This window comes from Eubalaena glacialis, chromosome 9 (assembly GCF_028564815.1).
Source record: "Eubalaena glacialis isolate mEubGla1 chromosome 9, mEubGla1.1.hap2.+ XY, whole genome shotgun sequence".
NCBI lineage: Eukaryota > Metazoa > Chordata > Mammalia > Artiodactyla > Balaenidae > Eubalaena > Eubalaena glacialis.
The window spans coordinates 21,777,267-21,799,633 of NC_083724.1; the positions used below are offsets into that span (position 1 = coordinate 21,777,267).

At 37.5% G+C, this 22,367-nt stretch overlaps 1 protein-coding gene across 1 annotated transcript in view; it reads left to right on the forward strand.

Moving 5' to 3' along the window:
- Positions 1 to 22,093, forward strand: part of LOC133097285 (zinc finger protein 420-like) — a 32,828-nt gene extending 10,735 nt beyond the window's left edge. Inside the window, exon 3 of the mRNA XM_061199181.1 lies at positions 20,549 to 22,093. Within this exon, the coding sequence (XP_061055164.1) occupies positions 20,549 to 22,050 (1,502 nt within the window). The 3' untranslated portion in view covers positions 22,051 to 22,093. The remainder of the gene's footprint in view (positions 1 to 20,548) is intronic.
- The last annotated feature ends 274 nt before the right edge of the window (positions 22,094 to 22,367 follow it).

Here is a 22,367-nt window from a genome sequence, read left to right on the forward strand (position 1 = left end):
CTGTAAAAGGCACCTGGAACAGTTCTTTGCTCAAAAAGATAAAAAGTTTTGGGAAGATAGAATTATGAAGTTGCCTGAAAAAATGGCAGAAGGTAGTGAACAAAAGGGTGAATACATTGTTCAATAAAGTTCTTGGTGAAAATGAAAAATGTGTCTTTTATTTTTACTTAAAAACCGAAAACACTTTTTGGCCCACACAATATAAGTATAATTATTTACTGTATCACTTTTATTCTGTTACCTTGTTTAATTATTTACTGGATTTAGTAGTTTTTTAAATAGATTTCTTAGGATTTTGTCTGTGTAAATTTTCTATGTGCAAATAAAAACTAGTTTTATTTTCTCCTTTCCAATTTGTGTATGCCTTTAAAAAGTTTTTATTCTTGTCCTAGCACACTGGCTATTACCTCTAACACAACATTAAATAAATGTGAAAAGAGTGGACTTCATTGCTTTTTTCTCAATCTTAGGAAGAAAGCATTAAGTTTTCACCATAAAAGATAATGTTAGCTGTAAGTTTTTTGTAGATGTCCCTTATTAATTTGAAAAAGTCCTTTTCATTCCTAGTGTAAGAGTTGTGTTTTTTTCCCCTTTATCCTGAATGGGTACTGAATTCTATCAAATGCTTTTTTCTACATCTATAGAGATGAGCATATGGTTTTTCCTTTTTGTTCTGTTAATAGTTTTATTTCCTGACTTTTAAACTTTAATCCAACCTTACATTCCTGAAGTAAACCCTATTTGTTCATATGTTATTTTTATATATTTCTGTGCAGCTCACTCCTCTTAAGTAATCTGGTTTGAATATTCTAAACTCCTTGGCCTCCCCGTTGTCTGATCTTTTTCTCCTCAAGTTAGTGAACCCCTGGCCTCTCTTTGAGGTATTCCTCCCTGAGAATTTATCCTGGAGACTTCCTCCGGGATGCAGACTGGGGCAATCATAGAGCTCACCAGATTCATTTTTCTTATGTATCACAGTTCTGTGCTGTTATTCAGTGTCTGAAAACCATTGTTTTATATGTTTTGTCCAGTTTTCTAGTTGTTTAAGGTAAGAGGGTAAATCTACTTTCTTTTATTCCATCATGGATGGTAGTGGAATTCTTACCTCTGACCCCATTCCCCTAAGAGATTTTTTAAGAATGGAATGGTCACATGTATTTTCAACTTCGTCTGAAATTTAAAATTCAAAAAATAGCCCTAAATTTTTTGTAAAGAACACTCACAGAGGAATTTCTCTACCTGATAAACTTATGTAGAAAACAATAATAATTGAACTAGTATAGTACTGGCACAGTAGTAGCTCAGTAGTAAAAAAGGGGGAGTCCAAAAATTATATATGTATATATAATACATATATATACACACATATATATATGTATTACATATATAACAGCTGATGCTTGAACAATGCAGATTTGAACTGCATGGGTCCACTTATATGTGGATTTTTTTTTCAATAGTAAATAGTACATGTTATGTGGTTGTTAAATCTGTGGATGCAAAACCGCAGATATCGAGGAACCGCAACCTTGTATACAGAGGGCTGATTATAAGTTGTTTTTTTTTTTAAATAAATTTATTTATTTATTTGGCTGCGTTGGGTCTTTGTTGCTGTGCGTGGGCTTTCTCTGGTTGCGGCGAGCGGGAGCTACTCTTCGTTGCCGTGCAAGGGCTCCTCATTGCAGTGGCTTCTCTTGTTGGGGAGCACAGGCTCTAGGTGCGCAGGTTTCAGTAGTTGTAGCACGCGGGCTCAGTAGTTGTGGCACACGAGCTCTAGCGTGCAGGCTCAGTAGTTGTGGCGCATGGGTTTAGTTGCTCCACGGCATGTGAGATCTTCCAGGGCCAGGGCTCGAACCCATGTCCCCTGCATTGGCAGGTGGATTCTTAACCACTGTGCCACCAGGGTAAGCCCTAATCATAATTTATACTCAGATTTTTGACTGTGTGGAGAGTCAGTGCCCCTAACCCCCACGTTGATCAAGGGTCAACAATATATATTTATTTATTTACACGGGTATATATTTGGCATTTCAAATCCAAAGCCATAAAAGTGGGATTGGTAGATTTGAACAAATAAACCAAAATACTGTATTCAAAGTCAGAAAAACGAGAGACAGACTTGAGAGGAAATATTTGCAATGCATACAAAGGAAAGGTATTAATAGTCAGAATATAGCAAAAGTTTCTATAAGTAAAACAGATAAAGATAACCTATCTGAAATAGAAAATTTCAAATGATAAAACAGGTAATTGTCCAAAAAAACATATGAATGATACCTAATTTTACTAGTAATCAAAGAAACACAAATAAAAATGAAAAAATAATCAAATAGGCAAAAATAATTTTAAAAATTCATGTATGAGTTAGGTTCCAGTCAGGAAAATAGAACCTATGCTAGATGGTTCAATAGAGGGACTTCAATACAGGGAAGTTGTAGCAAAGGTGTAAGAATACCTTAAAAATGCAAAAAGGGAAAAGTGAGACACACCAAAGATTAGCACCAATAGGCATTTCTATGCTTCCAGAGACTGAATATTTGTGTCCTCCCAAAATTCATATGTTGAAACATAATCCTCAATGTAAAGGTATTTGGAGGTGGGGCCCTTGGGGGTAATTAGGTCTTGAGACTGGAGCCCTAATAAATGGGATTAGTGTCCCTATAAAAGAAACCTCAGAGAGCTCTCTTTCCCCTTCCACCAAGTGAGGTCTCAGGATAAGACAGCTGTCTATGAACCAGCAAACCTCATTAGAGTTGTAAATCTACCAGAGCCTTGGTCTTGGACTTCCCAGCCTCCAGAACTGTGAGAAATTTCTATTGTTTATGAACCATCCAGTCCACAGTATGTGTTCTCTTTTAGCAGCCCAAATGGACTAAGACATGCACTGCTGGTAAGAGTATGAATCATCTCAGTCTTTTAGAAAGATAATTAGACAATATCTAAAATTTATTTAATCCTCTGTGATTGTGTCCTAACCAAATAAGGGTGTGGATAAAGATCTGGCTATAAGTGTATTTATTTCACATTTGTTTATGATAGCAAAAATTGGAAATAATATGCTAACTATTGTGGAAGGAAAATAAAAATGGAGTCAGTATTGCTAAAATGGAGCCAGGAGGCCATTAAGGAAGTGTAACAGGCACATCTCAGCCTGGATGGAATATGACCTTTGACCACTTATTGTCCTGATGAAGTCATCCAGAATATCTGCTAGAAACTCAAGATACCCACCCTAAAATGACTCGTGATTTCTTAAGGACAAAGAAAGACTCACATCAGAGTCAATCACAGTTCTTGCCAGGCAACTTTTAACAACCTCATGGCTTTTTATCTTTATCTTTAAGATATCTTTCTCAGACAGTCTTTATCCGACTCTCTTCCCTGGAATACTCTTTCAGGGTCACCTGAATCTGTGTCTCCTGAACTGCAATTCTTAAGACCCCAAACAAACCCTTTTTATTTGCAGACTCCTGCATTATTTTTTGGTCGACACTATTCAAGTATTTTATTTAGACTCAGTTTGTTGGAAAACTATGTTACTGAGATAGGCTGGACCTGGGACCCTTTACTGGAGTGCTTGCAAGAAACTATAAGGGACTAAAAATAACTGCATGCATGCTAGTTGGGGCAAATTATGAACAATAAGATACAAAAAGGCCAAAACCCAATTGCCACTTCTGAGGTGCCTGGAGCAAACTCAGAATACTGTGCATGATTCCTGCATATAGCACCACCAAGAGAGTGGGCAGACCACCTAAGTCATCCCTGCAGCCCGACCCACATATCACACCCTACTCTCACCCTATTTAAGGAACCAGCTCGCCCCTCCTCCGGGAGAAAGCAAGGGCACCTGTTACTTGTTTTCACTCCCTAGTGCTGCAGCACGAGATCCAATAAAGCCTTGCCTGAATTTCTCGTCTGGCCTCTTACCAATTTCTATTGATTAAAGAATCCAAGAACTTGGGTCAGTATCATTACCATTAAAATAATACTGTAGAATAATATTTAAAGACATGAAGGAATATTTACCAAAAAACGAAATTTAAAAAGCACTTTTCAATATATCACATTGCTCTATTTTTAATTTTAAAAGCATATATAATGCATATTTAAGCATATGTAATTATATATAATTTGCACATATATGCATAGAAATAGCCTATATATGTAAAAATATAATAGTGGGTATCTTAGAGTGGGATTTTATCTGATTTTAATTTTGTTCTTTTTTCTTATCTCTATTTTCTACAGTCTATATATAGTCTTTGTATAGGAAAAAGTTAAGTATGTACATTCCTTTTTAATTAAATCCATTTATTGGACTTATTCTCAAAAATAGATGTGGAAGAGGGCACAAATTAATGTACGAGGATTCACCAAAGAGTACTATTTTTGGTAGTGATAGGGATAGAGTAGGATAATTAAATAGTTAGTTTAAAAAAACCCACTAGGGGATTAAAGATAGAAAGGGAATTTTAAGGGAGTTTAGGAGACTGTTGTAAGCTAATGACCTCTCAAGGAAAAATCCAGTAAACTAGCAACAATCTACCTTGAAGGAAGACCAGGTGCATTCAAGCTCCAGGCACACTCAAGCCACAAGTCCTGATAATTAAAACATAAGACAGTAGATACGGGTCTACATCTTGTTACATGAAGTCAGGGAGTTAATGGTCCTTGAAGAGTATCATTTCTGCATGTAGCCACGACAGGAATGTAGGTGAAGGGGGACATTATACTGAAACTTGAGATGAATTACCATATTTTAGTATATGTTACCACACTTTTGCTAATATACATATGATTTAAATAGCACTATGACAGTCCTGGTTAGACCATATAGGGTCAAAGGAGAAACTAATGATGTAAGCCTTGATGTCTACCCAAAAATGCGGAAGAAGGTGGTCTTCTCCCCTCCCCACCTTTTCTTTGATTATAAAAAATGTAGCCCTTTTTGTTCTCAGGGCAGAGCCCTCTCAATAGGCCGATTGTCTCTCACAAGCATACTATGTTAATACACTCACTCTTTGCCTGTCTCTCGCTGAATTCTTTCTGCATTGAGACAAAAGAATCTGAGCTTCAGTAAATTCTGACACCAGGTGAGTGGTTTTAATTAAAAGACAGTGGGTTCGAGCCCCCTCCTAAGTATAGGGATCAGTGGGTTCAAGTCCCAATCTGAGGTTTGGCTGGACTTGAGTCCCATACGAGAAGGAGTGCAAGGAGTGCAATTTCAGTAGCGTTAAAGTGAACATAACCTAACAGAAAGACAAAAAAAGCTAGAAAAAAATTTTATCACAAAATATAGCCTCATTCTTTTTTTTTTTTTAAACGAGGGTGTCTTTCTTTCTTTCTTTCTTTCATTCATTCTTTCTTTCTTTCTATCTTTCTTTCTTTATGGCTGTGTTGGGTCTTCGTTGCGCATACGGGCTTTCTCTAGTTTCAGAGAGCGGGGGCTACTCTTTGTTGTGGTGTGCGGGCTTCTCATTGCGGGGGCTTCTCTTGTGGAGCACGGGCTCTAGGCGCGTGGGCTTCAGTAGTTGTGGCACGTGGACTCAGTAGTTGTGGCTCATGGGCTGTAGAGCACAGGCTCAGTAGTTGTTGTGCATGGGCTTAGTTGCTCCATGGCATGTGGGATCTTCCCGGACCAGGGCTCGAACCTGTGTCCCCTGCATTGGCAGGTGGATTCTGAACCACTGTGCCACCAGGGAAGTCCCTCATTCTTTTTTTTTTTAACATCTTTATTGGAGTATAATTGCTTTACAATGTTGTGTTAGTTTCTGGTATATAACAAAGTGAATCAGCTATATGTATACATATATCCCCTTATAGCCTCCCTCTTGCGTCTCCCTCCCACTCTCCCTATCCCACCCCTCTAGGTGGTCACAAAGCACCGAGCTGATCTCCCTGTGAGATGCAGTTGCTTCCCACTAGCTATCTGTTTTACATTTGGTAATGTATATATGTCAATGCTACTCTCTCCCTTCCTCCCAGCTTACCCTTCCTCCTCCCCGTGTCCTCAAGTCCATTCTCTACTTCTGCGTCTTTATTCCTGTCCTGCCCCTAGGTTCATCAGAACCTTTTTTTTTTTTTTCTTAGATTCCACACATATGTGTTAGCATATGGTATTTGTTTTTCTCTTTCTGACTTACTTCACTCTGTATGACAAACTCTAGGTCCATCCACCTCACTACAAATAATTCAATTTCATTTCTTTTTATGGCTGAGTAATATTCCATTGTATATATGTGCCACATCTTCTTTATCCATTCATCTGTCAATGGACACTTAGGTTGCTTCCATGTCCTGGCTATTATAAATAGAGCTGCAATGAACATTGGGGTACATGACTCTTTTTGAATTATGGTTTTCTCAGGGAATATGCTTAGTAGTGGGACTGCTGGGTCATATGGTAGTTCTATTTTTAGTTTTTTAAGGAACCTCCATACTGTTCTCCATAGTGGCTGTATCAATTTACATTCCCAACAACAGTGCTAGAGGGTTCCCTTTTCTCCACACCCTCTCCAGCATTTATTGTTTGTAGATTTTTTGATGATGGCCATTCTGACCGGTGTGAGGTGATACCTCCTTGTAGTTTTGCTTTGCATTTCTCTAATGATTAGTGATGTTGAGCATCCTTTCATGTGTTTGTTGGCAATCTGTATATCTTCTTTGGAGAAATGACTATTTAGGTCTTCTGCCCATTTTTGGATTGGGTTGTTTGTTTTTTTGATATTGAGCTGCATGAGTTACTTGTATGTTTTGGAGATTAATCCTTTGTCAGTTGCTTCATTTGCAAATATTTTCTCCCATTCTGAGAGTTGTCTTTTTGTCCTGTTTATGGTTTCCTTTGCTGTGCAAACGTTTTTAAGTTTCATTAGCCCACCTCCTAGAGAAGTGGAAATAAAACCAAAAATAAAAAAATGGCCTCATTCTTGGTTGTAATCAATCTCTGTCTCTCTCTCCGTAAGGAAGAATGAGGCTGTCAGAAAGATTTATTTTTAGAATGATATATATGCACCACAGGGTTAATAGTGATTATCTCTGTTATGGAATTCCATCTAGTTTGGGTGGGTTTTTTTTTTTTCCTGTCCTTTTTTGCCTACCTGTTGAATAAACGGTTATTTATAAATAATCTATTGATATAATGAAGAGGCGTTACTTTTGTTTAAGAGGGAAAAATTTGTTAACGAAAAACTTGCAACCCTTTAGACTCCTTTTTTTTTCTTTAGCGAAAGGAAAAGCTTTTTTCCCCCTTTTTTCCATTTAAATAACGAAGGAGCAACGCACAATCGCGACTTGCAAGCATATGGAAAGGCAACTCCCGAGCCCAATAAGCGACACTGCGCGCAGACGCCCTGCCTTTGCGGAGGCTGCTGGAAAATGTAGTTCTAGGCGGCTGAGGGCGCATGCGCATTTGTTGGCTTGCGGGTTCCGACAGAGTCCTTTATTTTTCGGTGGAGCTGGTGAGCTCGTTTTTAACCCGATTGTGCACGCGGGTGGGAGTTAGGGAGGACTCCGCTTCGGAATAACGCCCCCACCCCAGGGATGAGGCGGGGCTGGAGGGGCCTGAGAGAATGCTTTGGTCGGGCTTGGTTTGGGGGGGGGGGGGGCGGGCGAAAGGCGGAGATTAGGGCATCGGGGTTGGTGTTTGGTTCTCTTTGGAGTCGAGTGCGGAGTAGTGACCTGTACTCCGAATCGGGGTTATGCGGGTCTAGGGCTGTCTCTGGGTTAGAGGGAGGCAGAGCCCTAGCTGTGCCTCCCCGCCTTAAGGGCCAAGAATTTGGGCTCTCACTTCTGGGTGGGGGGCTGGGGGGTGGGAAATCTCGAGGACAGAGCTGGGGGCTTTGGGGGCTTTGGCAGTAATGGAATCGATCGGGCAGATAAATACCCGGACGGGAGGGGCGGGCATCCTGGACTTTGGCAGGAAATTGCAGGTAAACTGATCTAGGAACTTAGTGGCCCTAGAATTTAGGGCTCCGGACATCCAATTCTTTGCTCTTTTATGTGAAATACACCTCGCCTAGAGGTAGTTTTTTATTTGTTTTGTTTTGGTAAATTCCTGAAGCCTCTTCTGTAAAGAGTTGTGGGAATGATTCCCTACTTTCTGTGCGCAATGAAGAGCTGTTGATTGTTGTTCATTGAGATGGCATTGGTGAATGAGCTTTCAACAACTTAAAATGCTTTGCAAATGTTACTATTTTTATTAATAAACGGGAGAGGACTGATGTCGTAGATATCACCCATCTTGAGAGGGCCAGAGCTTTGGAGTTAACCCTGTGTCTGGATCGCAAGATTGGAGCCGTGCCCCTAGACACTGCTGAGAATATAGTGACGGTGTCAGAGCCCCAGACAGCAATGTCAGTGGCCTTTCCCTTTGTACTCTGCAGGGAAGAAGTTTGTTCCTAGACTCATTCTGACCTTATTTTTAGGGAGGGTTTGGGTTACATCCAGGTGGTTAGATAGGGGTTCCATAAAGCAATCCTGAGTTCTGAGGGCCCCTTTTCTTTTGCAGCTCTGTTTTCTTAAGTCTCTACTTGATTGGATAAGATGGAATTAAGAAGGAGGACCTGACCATTGGCCTCTGATTACATGTCTTTGGTGAGCAAAACTTTTCAAGCCTTTTGTATTTACCTTGCTGGGTTTAATTTCTAAAGTTAACATCTGCAGTTTGAAAAATCACATGTAGTTAAATAGCCCTTGAAATTCTCTTATATTGCTTATAATTTATATGTACATGTTATGTGTATATAACCATGCAGTAATGTATGTATAAATGTACACAAATATATTCTTTAAACATTAAGATAACTCTTACCCTGGCAAAATGCTCATTTATGAGAGCATTGTGAGAATTGAGACTGAGGAAACAGCAGAATCTCCCATCTCACACTTAACTCCAGATAGCATATTTTCTTGAGCCTGTTTGGCAAATTTGTACACATAAAACATACAAGTCAATCAACTTGGCTTTATTTTTTCTTTCCTGAAATATCTCTGTGCCCAGAGGGAGGAAAGATTTTTTTTTCATTCATTGAATAAATATTAGTTAAAGGCAAAAGCCAGGTAATGTTTGAGGCACTGGGGATACCTCCAGTGAGTAAAGCAAAGTCCCTGCCTACATGGAACTGACAGTCTAGGATGAGCACACAGACAGTAAACAATATACAGTGTGTCAGATGGTGGCTGGTGGAGGCAACTGCACTATAGTAGTGATGTTAGGGAGGGCCTGGGACAGCTGCTTTTTCATGTATGGGGTCAGGGAAGGCTTCTCTAATAGTGTGACATTGAATAAAGACTTGAAGAAAATGAGGATGTGAGCCTTGCAGATATCCGGGAGGGGAAAAGTTCCCAGAGAGAGGAAACAGCAAATGCAAAGGCCCTGAGGTGCAAATGTCCGTAGCCTGTGTGGAGAGCGTCAAAGAGGCCATTGTGGACAGAGGAGTGAAGACATAGCATAGTAGAGGTTGCGATGACAGAGGTAAGAGGGGTCCAGATCACACAGGGCTGTGCAGGCCACTTGGAGGAGGTTGGCTTTTACTCTGAGTGAGAAGGGAAGCCATAAGGAGGTGGTTGTAGTTGTTATTGTTTCATCAGCTCTACTGAGGTGTAATTTACATACAATTTACCAATTTTCACAGGAGGATTTTGAGGAGAGAAGTGACATTATTTGACTTACATTTTAAGGGAATCATTTTGGATGCTCTGTTGAAAACAGACTGTAGGGGATCAAGAGGAGACTAGGGACACTGGTTAGGAAGCTAAGGCAATAATCCAGGTGAAAGATGATTTCCCCATTCCCTTCGCTCTCCTGCTGTTTAAGGGAACCATCTGACACTTCACTCACATCTGACCTTCAACCCCTCCCCCACCTTCACTCTCAGTGATGATCCTGCTTTCTATTTCACTGAGAGAAGAGAACAAGCAGAAAAAAACTTCCAAAGTTACCACCACATCCACCAGCCTTCCTGGAAACATTTCCATAGAGTCTGTCCTCCCTTCTGTTACTATAGAGAAAAGGTCTGTGCTCTAATTTATATCCAATTAAATGTTACTTGTGCATTAGATTCCACTTCCTCTCACCTACCCAGGACAGTGCCTAGGGTAATCATTGGACAAAATTCCTGGTCTGTCATTTATATCTATTTTTTGTTTATTTGGGTATATGGACAGCATTAATTTTTCCAGAAAAATAGAAAAATTCAAATATGAAGTGCTGATTTTTAAAAATTATAAATGACCTAATATCCATCAACACTAATTTGCTCTGGAAGAAATCTTTACACATATGTTATGCCTTTATCATTCTTCCGTTACAAGGGAGCTTCTATTAAACGTTTAACTAGAACCTCATTGGAAGAGAATTAAACACACAGGATTTCCTTCCTTTTCATAAATATCTCTTCCTATTGTTCTATTCCTCACCGCTTTCCAAGATCCTGTCTCATTTTCAGTTTAGTGTAGTTCAAACTTAGAATGTTAAGAAAAGACATCTTAGCCAATTCTCAAAGCTCTGGTATGTATATGTTCAACCTGGGTTTAGATCATTTAAATGTATCTTGATCTCATTTCAATTGTATACATAGTCCAGTGTCATTAGTGAATGTAAATTTTCTTTACAGAAGATAAATTGCATTTGTCAAGCACGAGGCTTTCCATTTTAAATGTTTATAGTTATCTACCTATTTGATGAAAAGCTAATACATTATCATGATAATCATTAGCTAAACATTTATTTATTTTTAATAAATAAATAAATTTATTTATTAAATAAATTTTAATTTATTTAAAGTAAATAAAGGGAAGTCCCTAAACATTTAATTTATAATGTATTCATGTCTTTCTAAAGACTCAGAGTGATTTGAATGACTCATTGTTCTTTTAATAAAATCTCTCTACAGAATTCTGAACCAATGACTTAAAAATTATTTTTTTCCCTCTATGAATTTGGTTAATAACTCAAAATTATTCTTTGAGCCATCCTTTTAACTTTCTTTTCAGAAATAGTGTTTGGATTATTTTTAAGTGGAGAGAAATAATATTGAACTCAAGAATAGGGTAGAGGCTGTAGTCCTAGCCCGCCAGTGGCTAACTGTGTGACATAAGCAAGTCTCTTGTGACTGTTGCCTTGAATTGCACATCTTGGAGAAACTAAGGAAATTAACCTTAATATTTCCTGAGCCTCTTTCTAGCTCAAATACTCTGACATTATGACATCAGTTGTGAGGTTTAGAAAGCAGGAGCCTCTAGCATCTGGTCCTTGTGTTCATCTTCTTGTCTTTACTGCTCTAACAGCATCGGAGTCAGCCTTGAAAAAACAAAGAATTCACAGTTGGATGGTCTGAATGATTGGCAAGGGTTAGCACAGTCACCCATCTTTGCCTGACTGATTGCAGGGGTGGTTATGAGTTGAGAGCATAGTAACCACAGGGCGTTTTTAATAACAGATGCCAGGTCGCCAGTATACCAGAAAGTAAGAAAGACAGGGTCTAGAATCACATTTTGGGGGGTATTCATGGATTCTGTCTGGCAACTCAGATCCAGAAGCCACAGATTCACCAAGAGCAGAAATACAGTTTAGAATTCTGATAGGCAGGCTTCCAAAACCTAAACTGATAAAGGAGTAAATATCAGTTTATAGACTATTCATCAGCAAGTATGCCTTAAAACAGCTACTGTGTGAGGGGCACTCTACTAAGTACATGGGGATTAAAAAAAAACGCAAAGAACTGGTCATAGTCCTCGCCCAGAACTGTAAGAGCTGACGACAGGAAACATTAACTCTAACTTTGCTTTGCAGTTAGAAGATGTTCAAAAATCTTGAATCGAAAAATGTAACTAATAGTGGTTTAGCTGGAGATAGGTCTACATAGAGGAAGGGGGACCGATTAAATGATATTTCAGGATCCTAAAGCCTACCCAGTTCTGAACTTTATAGCAATATCGTGAGGCAGTCTGGATACTTTTATACAATGTTGAGACATAGAAAAAAATAGTCTTGAATCCCACTTCTTTGAGATAGCAGGTAACTATCAGCATGCTGTAGTACAAAGACCACTTGATTGGGAATCAAGAGAAAACTTTATACATTCACTAGTTCAAGAAATACTTATTAGTTATGTAATATATGCCAGGTTCTGTGTGTGGCCCTGAGGACAAAAGAGTATATAAGTTAGTATAACTGTCCTCAAGAAACTTACAGTCTAAGGAAGGAAGACAAGACATTGGAAGTAGAACATTGAAGTATAATGACTGTAGTAATTGGGGAAATATAAGGTGCTGTGAGTTAATTTTTGCAGGTAACATAATTATTATTAATATATATAATTTAAATAAGAATAAATTATTATGAACCTGGTATGATTATAATGTGACTTTAATACATATAAATAAGTGTCCTTTCCGGGAAAGATCTCCTCCCCTTACAAAGGCTATTTTGGCTTAGCACCTATTTCCCCACATGCTTAAACAGCACTGGATATTATATGCTTTTAACATTTTTGCCAATTTGATGTTTGAAACATATTTTACTTTGCATTTCCATGATTAAAAGTGAGGTTGAAAATTTTGTTATATGTTGGTCATTGGTGTTTCTTTTGTAAATTTCCTGTTCATATCGTTTGCCCATATTTGTATTGCATTATGTTTTCCTAACTGACTTGTAGGAACTCTATATAACTAATGATCTCTTCTGTTTTATTAGTTGTAAATATTTACGCCCAGTATGACTTTTCTCTTTTAATTTTGTTGATTGCCTTGTATATTTGTGTAGTCAAATCTGAGAGCTTTTTCCTATATAACCTCCAGGTTTTATATATTTTTAAGGACCTTCTCATGCAAGATTATAAAAATATTCTTCTGATATTTTTCTGGTTGTTTTATAGATTTATTCCTAATGTCTATTGCAATTATAGTTTATTTTTATAAGGTATCAGTGGTACATTTATTTTTTTCCCTAGATTGGTAAGCCAGTTGTCCCAAATCATTTGTTGAATTTCCATCTTTCCCCAAATATTCAAAATGCCCTGTTTAGCATATATTAAGTCCCTATAAACAATGAGCCTATTTCTAGAGTCTGTTCTGTTTTATTATTCCTTCAGTCTATACTTGTTTCAGTAATACAATATTTTAATGTAGCTGTATGTTTTGTTACCTAGTATGGACAAATCTCCCCTCATACACATATTTTTTCTTTTTCAAAAATATGTGTTATATATATTAAGTTGGGGGCGTATTAGTTTCAAAGGGCTGCTGTAACAAAGTACCACAAACTGGGTGGCTTAAAACAATGGAAATGTATTGTCTCACAGTTCTGGGGACTAGAAGTCTGAAATCAAGGTGTTGGCAAGGCCATGCTGCCTCTGTAACCTGTAGGGGAATCCTTCCTAGCTTCTGGTGGTTTGCAGGCAGTCTTTGGTATTAATTGGCTTACAGCAGCGTAATTTTATCATCACATGGTATTCTCCCTGTGTGTCTCTGTGTTTTTGCATGATCATCTTCTTATAAGGACACCAGTCATATTAGATTGGGGACTACCCTACTACAGTGTGACTTCATCTTAACTTATATCTGCAGTGACCCCATTTCTAAATAAGGTCACATTCTGAGGTACTAGGGGTAAGGAGATATATATATGTATGTGTGTGTGTATATATATATATATATGTACACATGTGTACATATATGTGTGTGTGTGTGTGTGTGTGTGTATATATATATATATATAATTTTTTGGAGTGGGGGACACATTTAACTCATAACAGGAGAGAACTGGCATCTTTAAATTATTGAGTGCTTTTCACCCCAAAACATGGATTTTTCAGTTGATTCGCCTCAACTGTTGAGAGTCAGCAGTGTTGCTGCTTTGAAGTTACTGTGCCTGTTTCTTAAACTGCTTTTAAGATTGTTCTCTGCCTCTGATTTTAGAATTTGGCTATGATATCCTTGGGTGTGCTTTTCTTTAAATTTAGCTTCCTTATGGTTTGGGACTTCTTGAATCTATAACTCATCAGTTGGGAATATCTTCTGTCCTATTCCTTCAATTATTGTGTTATTCCTATTCTCTCCTCTTCTTTTGAGACTCCTGTTATACGCATGTTAAACCTCTTGAGTAAATCTCATAGGTCCCTTATGCTCCAATCCTTTTTTTTATTGGTGCCTGTGAGATCTTAGTTCCCCTACCAGGGATCAAACCTGGGCCCCATGAGTGAAAGCTGGAGTCCTAATCACTAGAGTGCTAGGGAATTCTCTCTAATCCTTTTTTTAAAAAAGAGATAAGCTTATATGAAAAGATATATGAAAAGAACTATGTAAACTGCATCATCAGGAAATAAAACATAAAATAAGACTAAATAATGGTCAAAAGAGAAACATAAGTTATAGGAAAATTGTTGTGGTGAAACAGGAGATTAACTGAAATACAATGGGATAACTTTTTGTTTTCTTTGATAAACTTTTTATTTTACAATAGTTTTAGATTTACAAAAAGGTTGCAAAGATGGTACAGAGTGTTCCCTATATTTCACAGCCAGTTTTCCCAATTAACATGTTACATTAGTTTGGTACATTGTCACAATTAATGAATGAAGGTTGATACATTATTATTAACTAAAGTCTGCACTTTATTCAAATTAACTCAGTTTTTAACCTCATGTCTTTTTTCAGTTCTAAGATCCTGTCCAAGATACCATGTTATATTTAGTCATCATGTCTTTTTAGACTCCTCTTGGCTATGATATTTTCTAATCCTTTTTAAAATTATCATCAGTCTTTTTTTTAAACCTCTGTTCTTCAATTTGCTTGTTTTTATTGATCTTTCCCTTAGCCCAATCTGTTGTTTTACCCATCCAATTGAGTTCTTAATTTCAGGTATTCTGTTCTAAATGCTTATTTGATTCCTTTTGGTTGATTCCAAATTGCTGTTAAACTTTTCCATTCTTTTTTCTACTTTGTCTATCCTATTTTGTTTTCTCTTGATATTGGTCAGTGGTACTTACACTTTGTATGTTTACTAAGTGTTGTTGTTTTTTTTAATAGATCCACCTTTGTTTCCTTTTCTTTTTTAAAAAATTAATTAATTAATTTTTGGCTGTGTTGGGTCTTCATTGCTGCGCACGGGCTTTTTCTAGTTGTGGCAATTGGGGGCTACTCTTCGTTGTGGTGTGCGGGCTTCTCACTGTGGTGGCTTCTCTTGTTGCGGAGCATGGGCTCTAGACATGTGGGCTTCAGTAGTTGTGGAGTGCCAGCTCAGTAGTTGTGGCTCGTGGGCTTAGTTGCTCCGCGGCATGTGGGATCTTCCTGGGCCAGAGCTCGAACCCGTCTCCCTTGCATTGGCAGGCAGATTCTTAACCACTGTGCCACCAGGGAAGCCCTGTTTACTAAGTTTTGATTATGTGCTTGTTGTCATGATAAAAGCACCATAGAGGTTCAAGCTGATATCATCTTTCACCAGGAAGAGTTCTCTTTTTTTCTCTTTAAAGTAGATAGGATCATCTCAGCCAAGCTGAGTTAGTGCTGGGTTGCGGTTTTGATAAGATTTATTTTACCTCTTGGTTGCTTCTTTTCCTAGGATGTGGCCCTCCTGGGCACTCAGTTGAAAATGTGGCAGCTCTTTGTCTCCTCAGTCCTGAAAAATTGTGGGAGATTTACTTCTGACATTCAGAGGTTTTCAGCCTAGCTCTCCAGAGCCCCACCCCATACAGCTTAAAAATTCATATTCTTTGGGAAGAATCTGGTCATGTCGGGACTTCCCTGGCGGTCCAGTAGTTAAGACTCTGTGCTTCCACTGAAGGGGGCGTGGGTTTGATCCCTGGTCGGGGAATTAAGATCTCGCATGCCATATGCCGTGGCAAAAAAAAAAGAAGAAGAAGAATTTGGTTATGTGTTTGAGGCCCCTTCCATCCCTAACGTTACTTTAGCCAGTTGTAAATACCAAAATCTATACTGGTTCCTTTGCCCTTCTTGAGTGGCCTTCTGTGAGGCATCAATCTTGGATTCTAAGCCGGAATTGGTAAGAATTTAGGTCCTCTAGGTGAAAAGTGGCTGTATATCCTCAGCGTCAGTTTATTACTCCTCTAGAGCTTTCTTTTGCCTGTTTTGTTTTCAATCCCCTCCCAAGTCTCCATTAAACTTTTCTTTCCAAATAGAGAACATATCTTTTAATATCAAATCTTGTATCTGTTTTATCTGTCCTATTCCCTAAAGAGGGTAGCACAAGGGAAGTTATATTGCAGTGTGAAATATGACAGACAGTGATATCAGCGTTTTCTGGGTAAGTTGATTAGCTGTTTGACATCTGAGGTATCTCACTGTGGCACTTATCTTGGTGAATTCCTTATCATCTGTGGTCTGATCCTCATATTTGCAGTTTCAGAAACTTGAAGTTAGTGTAGAGATAGATTTAACCATGTAAGTCTACAAGTGACTGATGAGTTAAACCGAAAGTGGATTTATATTACATTGAGATCCAGAACTACCAAGGAATTCATATTTTTATGTTGTCTGGCAAGAAAGAAAAAAAAAGGAAACAAAATTCTAATCCTAATTTTGCTTGGCAAGTGTGCAGTTATACCAAAGGGAGTTAATGGTGTGATGCAAATATGTAAAGCTCTTAGATAAAGTTATCATATTAGTTCTAGCCCCACAATAAACTCTACCTGCTTACTGAGATAAACAGATCTAGCTAGTATTTGGTGCTAGTCTCTTTTCTTCCAGGTTTTGTGTGAATAGGAGGAGCCTACCGTTTTTTTGTATCTCTAACACCTCTTTTTTCTATGTTCTGTTACCATCACTTTACTTTTGATTGATCTTTTATAGTTGATTGATAGATAGATAGATAGATAATTTCTTATTTTCAGTGTTTTTTTAGGGAAACTTCAGAATTGCTTCTGTATACTCTCAACAGGTACATAGTATGCACCAAATAAGTACTTTTGGCCACTCTTGAATTTAGAACTTTAGAACCCTGAACTCTCTTTGAACAACTTCCTAACCCTCTACTTTGTCATTTTGAGTTATTAGCTTTACTCTTTCTTTCATAAGTAGTTGCATGAATGATCCCTTAGAAGGTATTTGTTTGCTGTTCTGGGAACCAGTGGCATTGAAGGGTGTGCCAGTGGACTTTACCTTGTGGTAATGAAAAGAATCAAACCATTGTCAGATACTATACGTGATAACAACTGCAGGAGCCTTGTCTCATGGGTTAAGTATAGCTTTGTAATTACTAGAGACTGCCATGACTTTTTCCTCAAACGTCAAAATGTGTGGGATTATGGGATTTACAAGTGTTTATCTGAGCTGGGCTTTGAGTTTAGGGACCAGAGATCTTAAAATTTTATTTGTGCATGGAGACAAGATATTTCTTTTATTATTAAACAGGTGATTGCTCTTTTCTTCAAAACATTGTACGTAGATAACTTTATTATGTTGCCTTAGCAGCATCAACATTCCTATATTTCATAGTTCCTGAAGATAACTTAGGACACAATTTTGAGATCCATCATAAACACCCAAGCCCATATCCTTCACCAAGATTCCGAGCATCAGCTTTTCAAATCAGATATTATCTTCTAAGTAGGAAGAACCATATTAATAGATAACAGAGGAAAAAACAGAGAAATGTCACAAGATACTTAGCCAAGAAAGAATCAGATAACTAACAAGCAAGTTGCGAGAAATCCTTATAAATAATAGTTCATCTGTCCATTGTGGTGGTGGTACCAACGATATTGGTACTAGGTGATAGATTTGGAAATGCTGGTTAGTGTCCACTGTGCAGAGCCCCCTCTTATCTGTGTATAAAACAGAGTTCACCTAGTGGGAACAGCATTCAACTTCATTTCTACATATCTTTATCCATCTTCTCACATATCTTTGTGATCTCAGAGGAAGGGATGACCCTCTTTCATTTATTAATGAATCTCTCTATTTGTACCCCAGACTCCATTATCTTCTACTTGTTTTAGGACCTTGATTTAATGATTATTTCATAATTCATTGTCTCCCTCTTCGAATTTTAGACATCAAAAGTTTTTCTGGGCTTCCCTGCTGGCGCAGTGGTTGAGAATCCGCTTGCCAATGCAGGGGACACGGGTTCGATCCCTGGTCCAGGAAGATCCCACATGCCACGGAGCAACTAAGCCCATGCGCCACAACTACTGAGCCTGTGCTCTAGAGCCCACGAGCCACAACTTCTGAGCCCACGCGCCTACTGAAGCCCGTGCGCCTAGAGCCCGTGCTTCACAACAAGAGAAGCCACCGCACCACAACGAAGAGTAGCCCCCACTCACCGCAACCAGAGAAAGCCCGCGCACAGCAACAAAGACCCAACACAGCCAAAAATAAATAAATAAAATAAATAAATTTATTAAAAAAAAGTTTTTCTTACTTTTGAAAGAACATCTTCTGTAACGATGCTCTTTTATTTACCTTTTAATTTTATTCTCTGCTTTCATTATCAAACTTTTCATACTCGTACCTAACAGCCTCAATTCTATTCAACTTTAATCTTTGAAGTTAGACTCTTATCATCTATTTTTCTACTAAAATTATTTTGAAGAGACCCCTGAATCCTGAATTCTTTCTTGATAGAAATCTGTTCTTAGTCCTTTCCATATTCAAACTTTCAGCTGCATTTGATATTTTGTCTTTGCTTGTGTGACATCGCTAGATTATTTTCTGTTTTAATCTCTTTCCAAGTGCTTTTTCATTAGTTTCACTTCCTCCCTAACACAAATGCATGTCTTTTAAGGTTTATATTTTCCTTGTTTATTTTTTATCCCAAAGAATCATGCATTCTGATATCCTCAAAAATAGTCCTTCCATGTCATTAATTCCCTGATATATTTTTTCAGCTCACATATCTCATTTGAATTCCCCATAGTTTCCCTGCTTAGAGTATATTGCTACTTGAATGTGCCACTTCACTTTAAATCACTTTAAACTCAATATGGTAAAAAGTGAAATCACCAAATTTCTCTAAGTAGCCTCTTTTTCCTTCTTCAGTATTTCTATAATTTGTACCACTATTATTGGTACTATTAATTCCTCTATTAGTACCACTATTACTTCCAGCTTTCTTGGCTAGAAACCAAGTATCTTTATGAATCTCATTTTGTAAAAATTCCTCATAATCAATGTTAGTATATTTTTGTTTCTTCCTTTTTATGTTTTAGATTTACTCCTATAGTAAATTCTTTTGTATTATCTTAATCCAGGCCCATGTCATTTATATTATACTTTCTTGCTGAATTTGATAGCCTTATTCTATTATCCATTTTATTTATTTATTTGTTTTTTAATTAATTTATTTATTTTTGACCACGTTGGGTCTTCATTGTTGTGTGTGGTCTTTCTCTAGTTGCGGCGAGCGGAGGCTACTCTTTGTTGTGGTGCATGGGCTTCTCATTGCAGTGGCTTCTCTTGTTGCAGAGCATGGGCTTTAGATGCATGGACTTCAGTAGTTGTGGCACACAGGCTCAGAAGTTGTGACGCACGGGCTTAGTTGGTCTGCAGCACGTGGGATCTTCCCGGACCAGAGATTGAACCCGTGTCCCCTGCATTAGCAGGTGGATTCTTAACCACTGCGCCACCAGGGAAGACCCCTATTACCCATTTTAGATGAAATTAACAAGCACTTCATCTAAAACATCACATTTATCGTGTTGCTACTCTGACAGAAAACTTCAATTTTTCTCTCTCCTACTACATAACATTTCTCTGTTTGTCAGAATTTGTTATTATATGATCCCATTTCATTTTTCCTTTCTTATTTTTTCCTCTGCTTTCCAAAGACATATATTTGAACTAGTATCATTGACTCTTTGTCATGTCATGTACTTTTTATATCTTTATTTTTAATTATACTATGAATTTTGTCTCAGTGCTATCATTTCTTTTACCACACTTATCTATATTAATCCTTTCCTTCTTTAAACTTCCATATTAATCAGAACCAATACTGTATAATCTTTTGTTTTATCAGCAGTGGTTTATTTTTATTATATATTTTTCTGTAACTGATGAGTGAGCTTTGTTTTCCCCTTTATATTCCAGAGGGAAGAAATATTGTCTTCTGCTTAATCCTGAATATTATATCCAAAGTCAGAGCATTAATTCCAAAGCAGAAAGCTTCTGAAAAACAAATAGTGTCATGGCATGATGTTAGAACATTTTTCAAATGATGGTTCTACACATTAGAAGAATTGGAATTCAATAACCAATTTGAGAAACACAAATAAAATTAAATTATAAGGAAAAATAATTCAAGAGGAAGATCATGAATATAACAGTTTAAGGGAAATATTAAATCTCAGCTCAAATCTTTTAAACAACTGAGAGTTTCTAGAAGATAAAGACCTCATAATTATGACACAAATGGAGCTTAAAACATAATTCTGCTTCAATAGATTTTTTTTAAAGGCAACTTATAAATGAAAAATAATTTTAAATATAAGAAAGGATGCATTTTTACCTCCAACCTTACTTAGTCTGGAAACAGTTTAAATGTAAACCCATAATTCAGTACTAATGGAATCTGAGAAAATTTGTATGAGAGAGAAACGTAAATGTAAACTATGTGGTAAATCCTTCAGCCGAAACACTAGTCTTATTCAGCATCAAAGAATACATACTGGAGAGAAACCTTATGAATGTAATGAATGTGGAAAAGCTTTTAGTCAGAGCACTAACCTTATTCAACATCAAAGAGTCCATACTGGGGAGAAACCTTATAAGTGTAATGAATGTGAAAAAGCCTTTAGTCATAGGTCATCCCTTAGAAATCATGAGAGAATACATACTGGAGAAAAACCCTATCCTTGTAATGAATGTGGAAAAGTTTTCAGCCATATTTCAGCCCTTACTCAACATCACAGAATTCACACTGGAAAGAAACCATATGCATGTGTTGAATGTGGGAAAACCTTCAGCCGGAGCACACATCTTATAGAACATCAAGGCATTCATTCTGGGGAGAAATCCTACCAGTGTAAGGAATGTAAGAAAGTTTTTTGCCACAGCTCATCACTAATCCGACATCAGAGAACTCACACAGGAGAAAAACTGTACAAATGTAATGAATGTGGAAAAGCCTTCAGCCATACCCCAGCCTTCATTCAACATCAGAGAATTCATACTGGAGAGAAACCTTATGAATGTAATGAATGTGGAAGAGCTTTTAGTCAGAGCACTAACCTTATTCAACATCAAAGAGTCCATACTGGGGAGAAACCTTATGAGTGTAATGAATGTGAAAAAGCCTTTAGTCACAGGTCATCCCTTAGAAATCATGAGAGAATACATACTGGAGAAAAACCCTATCCTTGTAATGAATGTGGGAAGGCTTTCAGCCATATTTCAGCCCTTGCTCAGCATCACAGAATTCACACTGGAAAGAAACCATATGCATGTGTTGAATGTGGGAAAACCTTCAGCCGGAGCACACATCTTATAGAACATCAAGGCATTCATTCTGGGGAGAAATCCTACCAGTGTAAGGAATGTAGGAAAGTTTTTTGCCACAGCTCATCACTAATCCGACATCAGAGAACTCACACAGGAGAAAAACCCTACAAATGTAATGAATGTGGAAAAGCCTTCAGCCATACCCCAGCCTTCATTCAACATCAGAGAATTCATACTGGAGAGAAACCCTATGAGTGTAATGAATGTGGAAAGGCCTTTAATCGGAGTGCACATCTTACTGAACACCAGAGAACTCACACTGGAGAGAAACCTTATGTTTGTAAGGAATGTGGAAAAACTTTCAGCCGAAGTACACACCTTACTGAACATCTAAAAATACATTCTGGTGTGAAACCCTATCAATGTAATGAATGTCAAAAACTGTTTTGCTATAGAACATCATTAATTCGACATCAGAGAACTCATACAGAAGCGAAACCCTACCAGTGTAATGAATGTGGGAAATCCTTCAGCTTAAGCTCAGCCCTTACTAAACATAAGCGAACACACACAGTGGAGAAACCTTATCAGAGTAATGAATGTGGGAAAGCCTGCAGCCATAGGTCATCCCTTACCCCTGAGCACTCACAGTAGTAAAAAATTCTTAAGATTGTTATGCAAGAAAAACTTGAGGTAAAATACTCATTTACTCAATATTATAGTGTTTGTACTGAGAAGAAACACTGTTCTTGTAATTCATCTGAAAAATGTGTTATCATTGATATAAAAACTTATAATGGAAACAGTCATCTCTAAAACTGAAGTTTGTCTTTTAAAGACATTTAGGAAATTAATTTTAGAGATAATTTATTACCAATGTATATATTTGCTTATAATTAAAGCCTTTTCAGATACACAGAAGTTTTAGATGGATGATAAAAATTGTTTATATATAATCTTTTTAGTAGTTC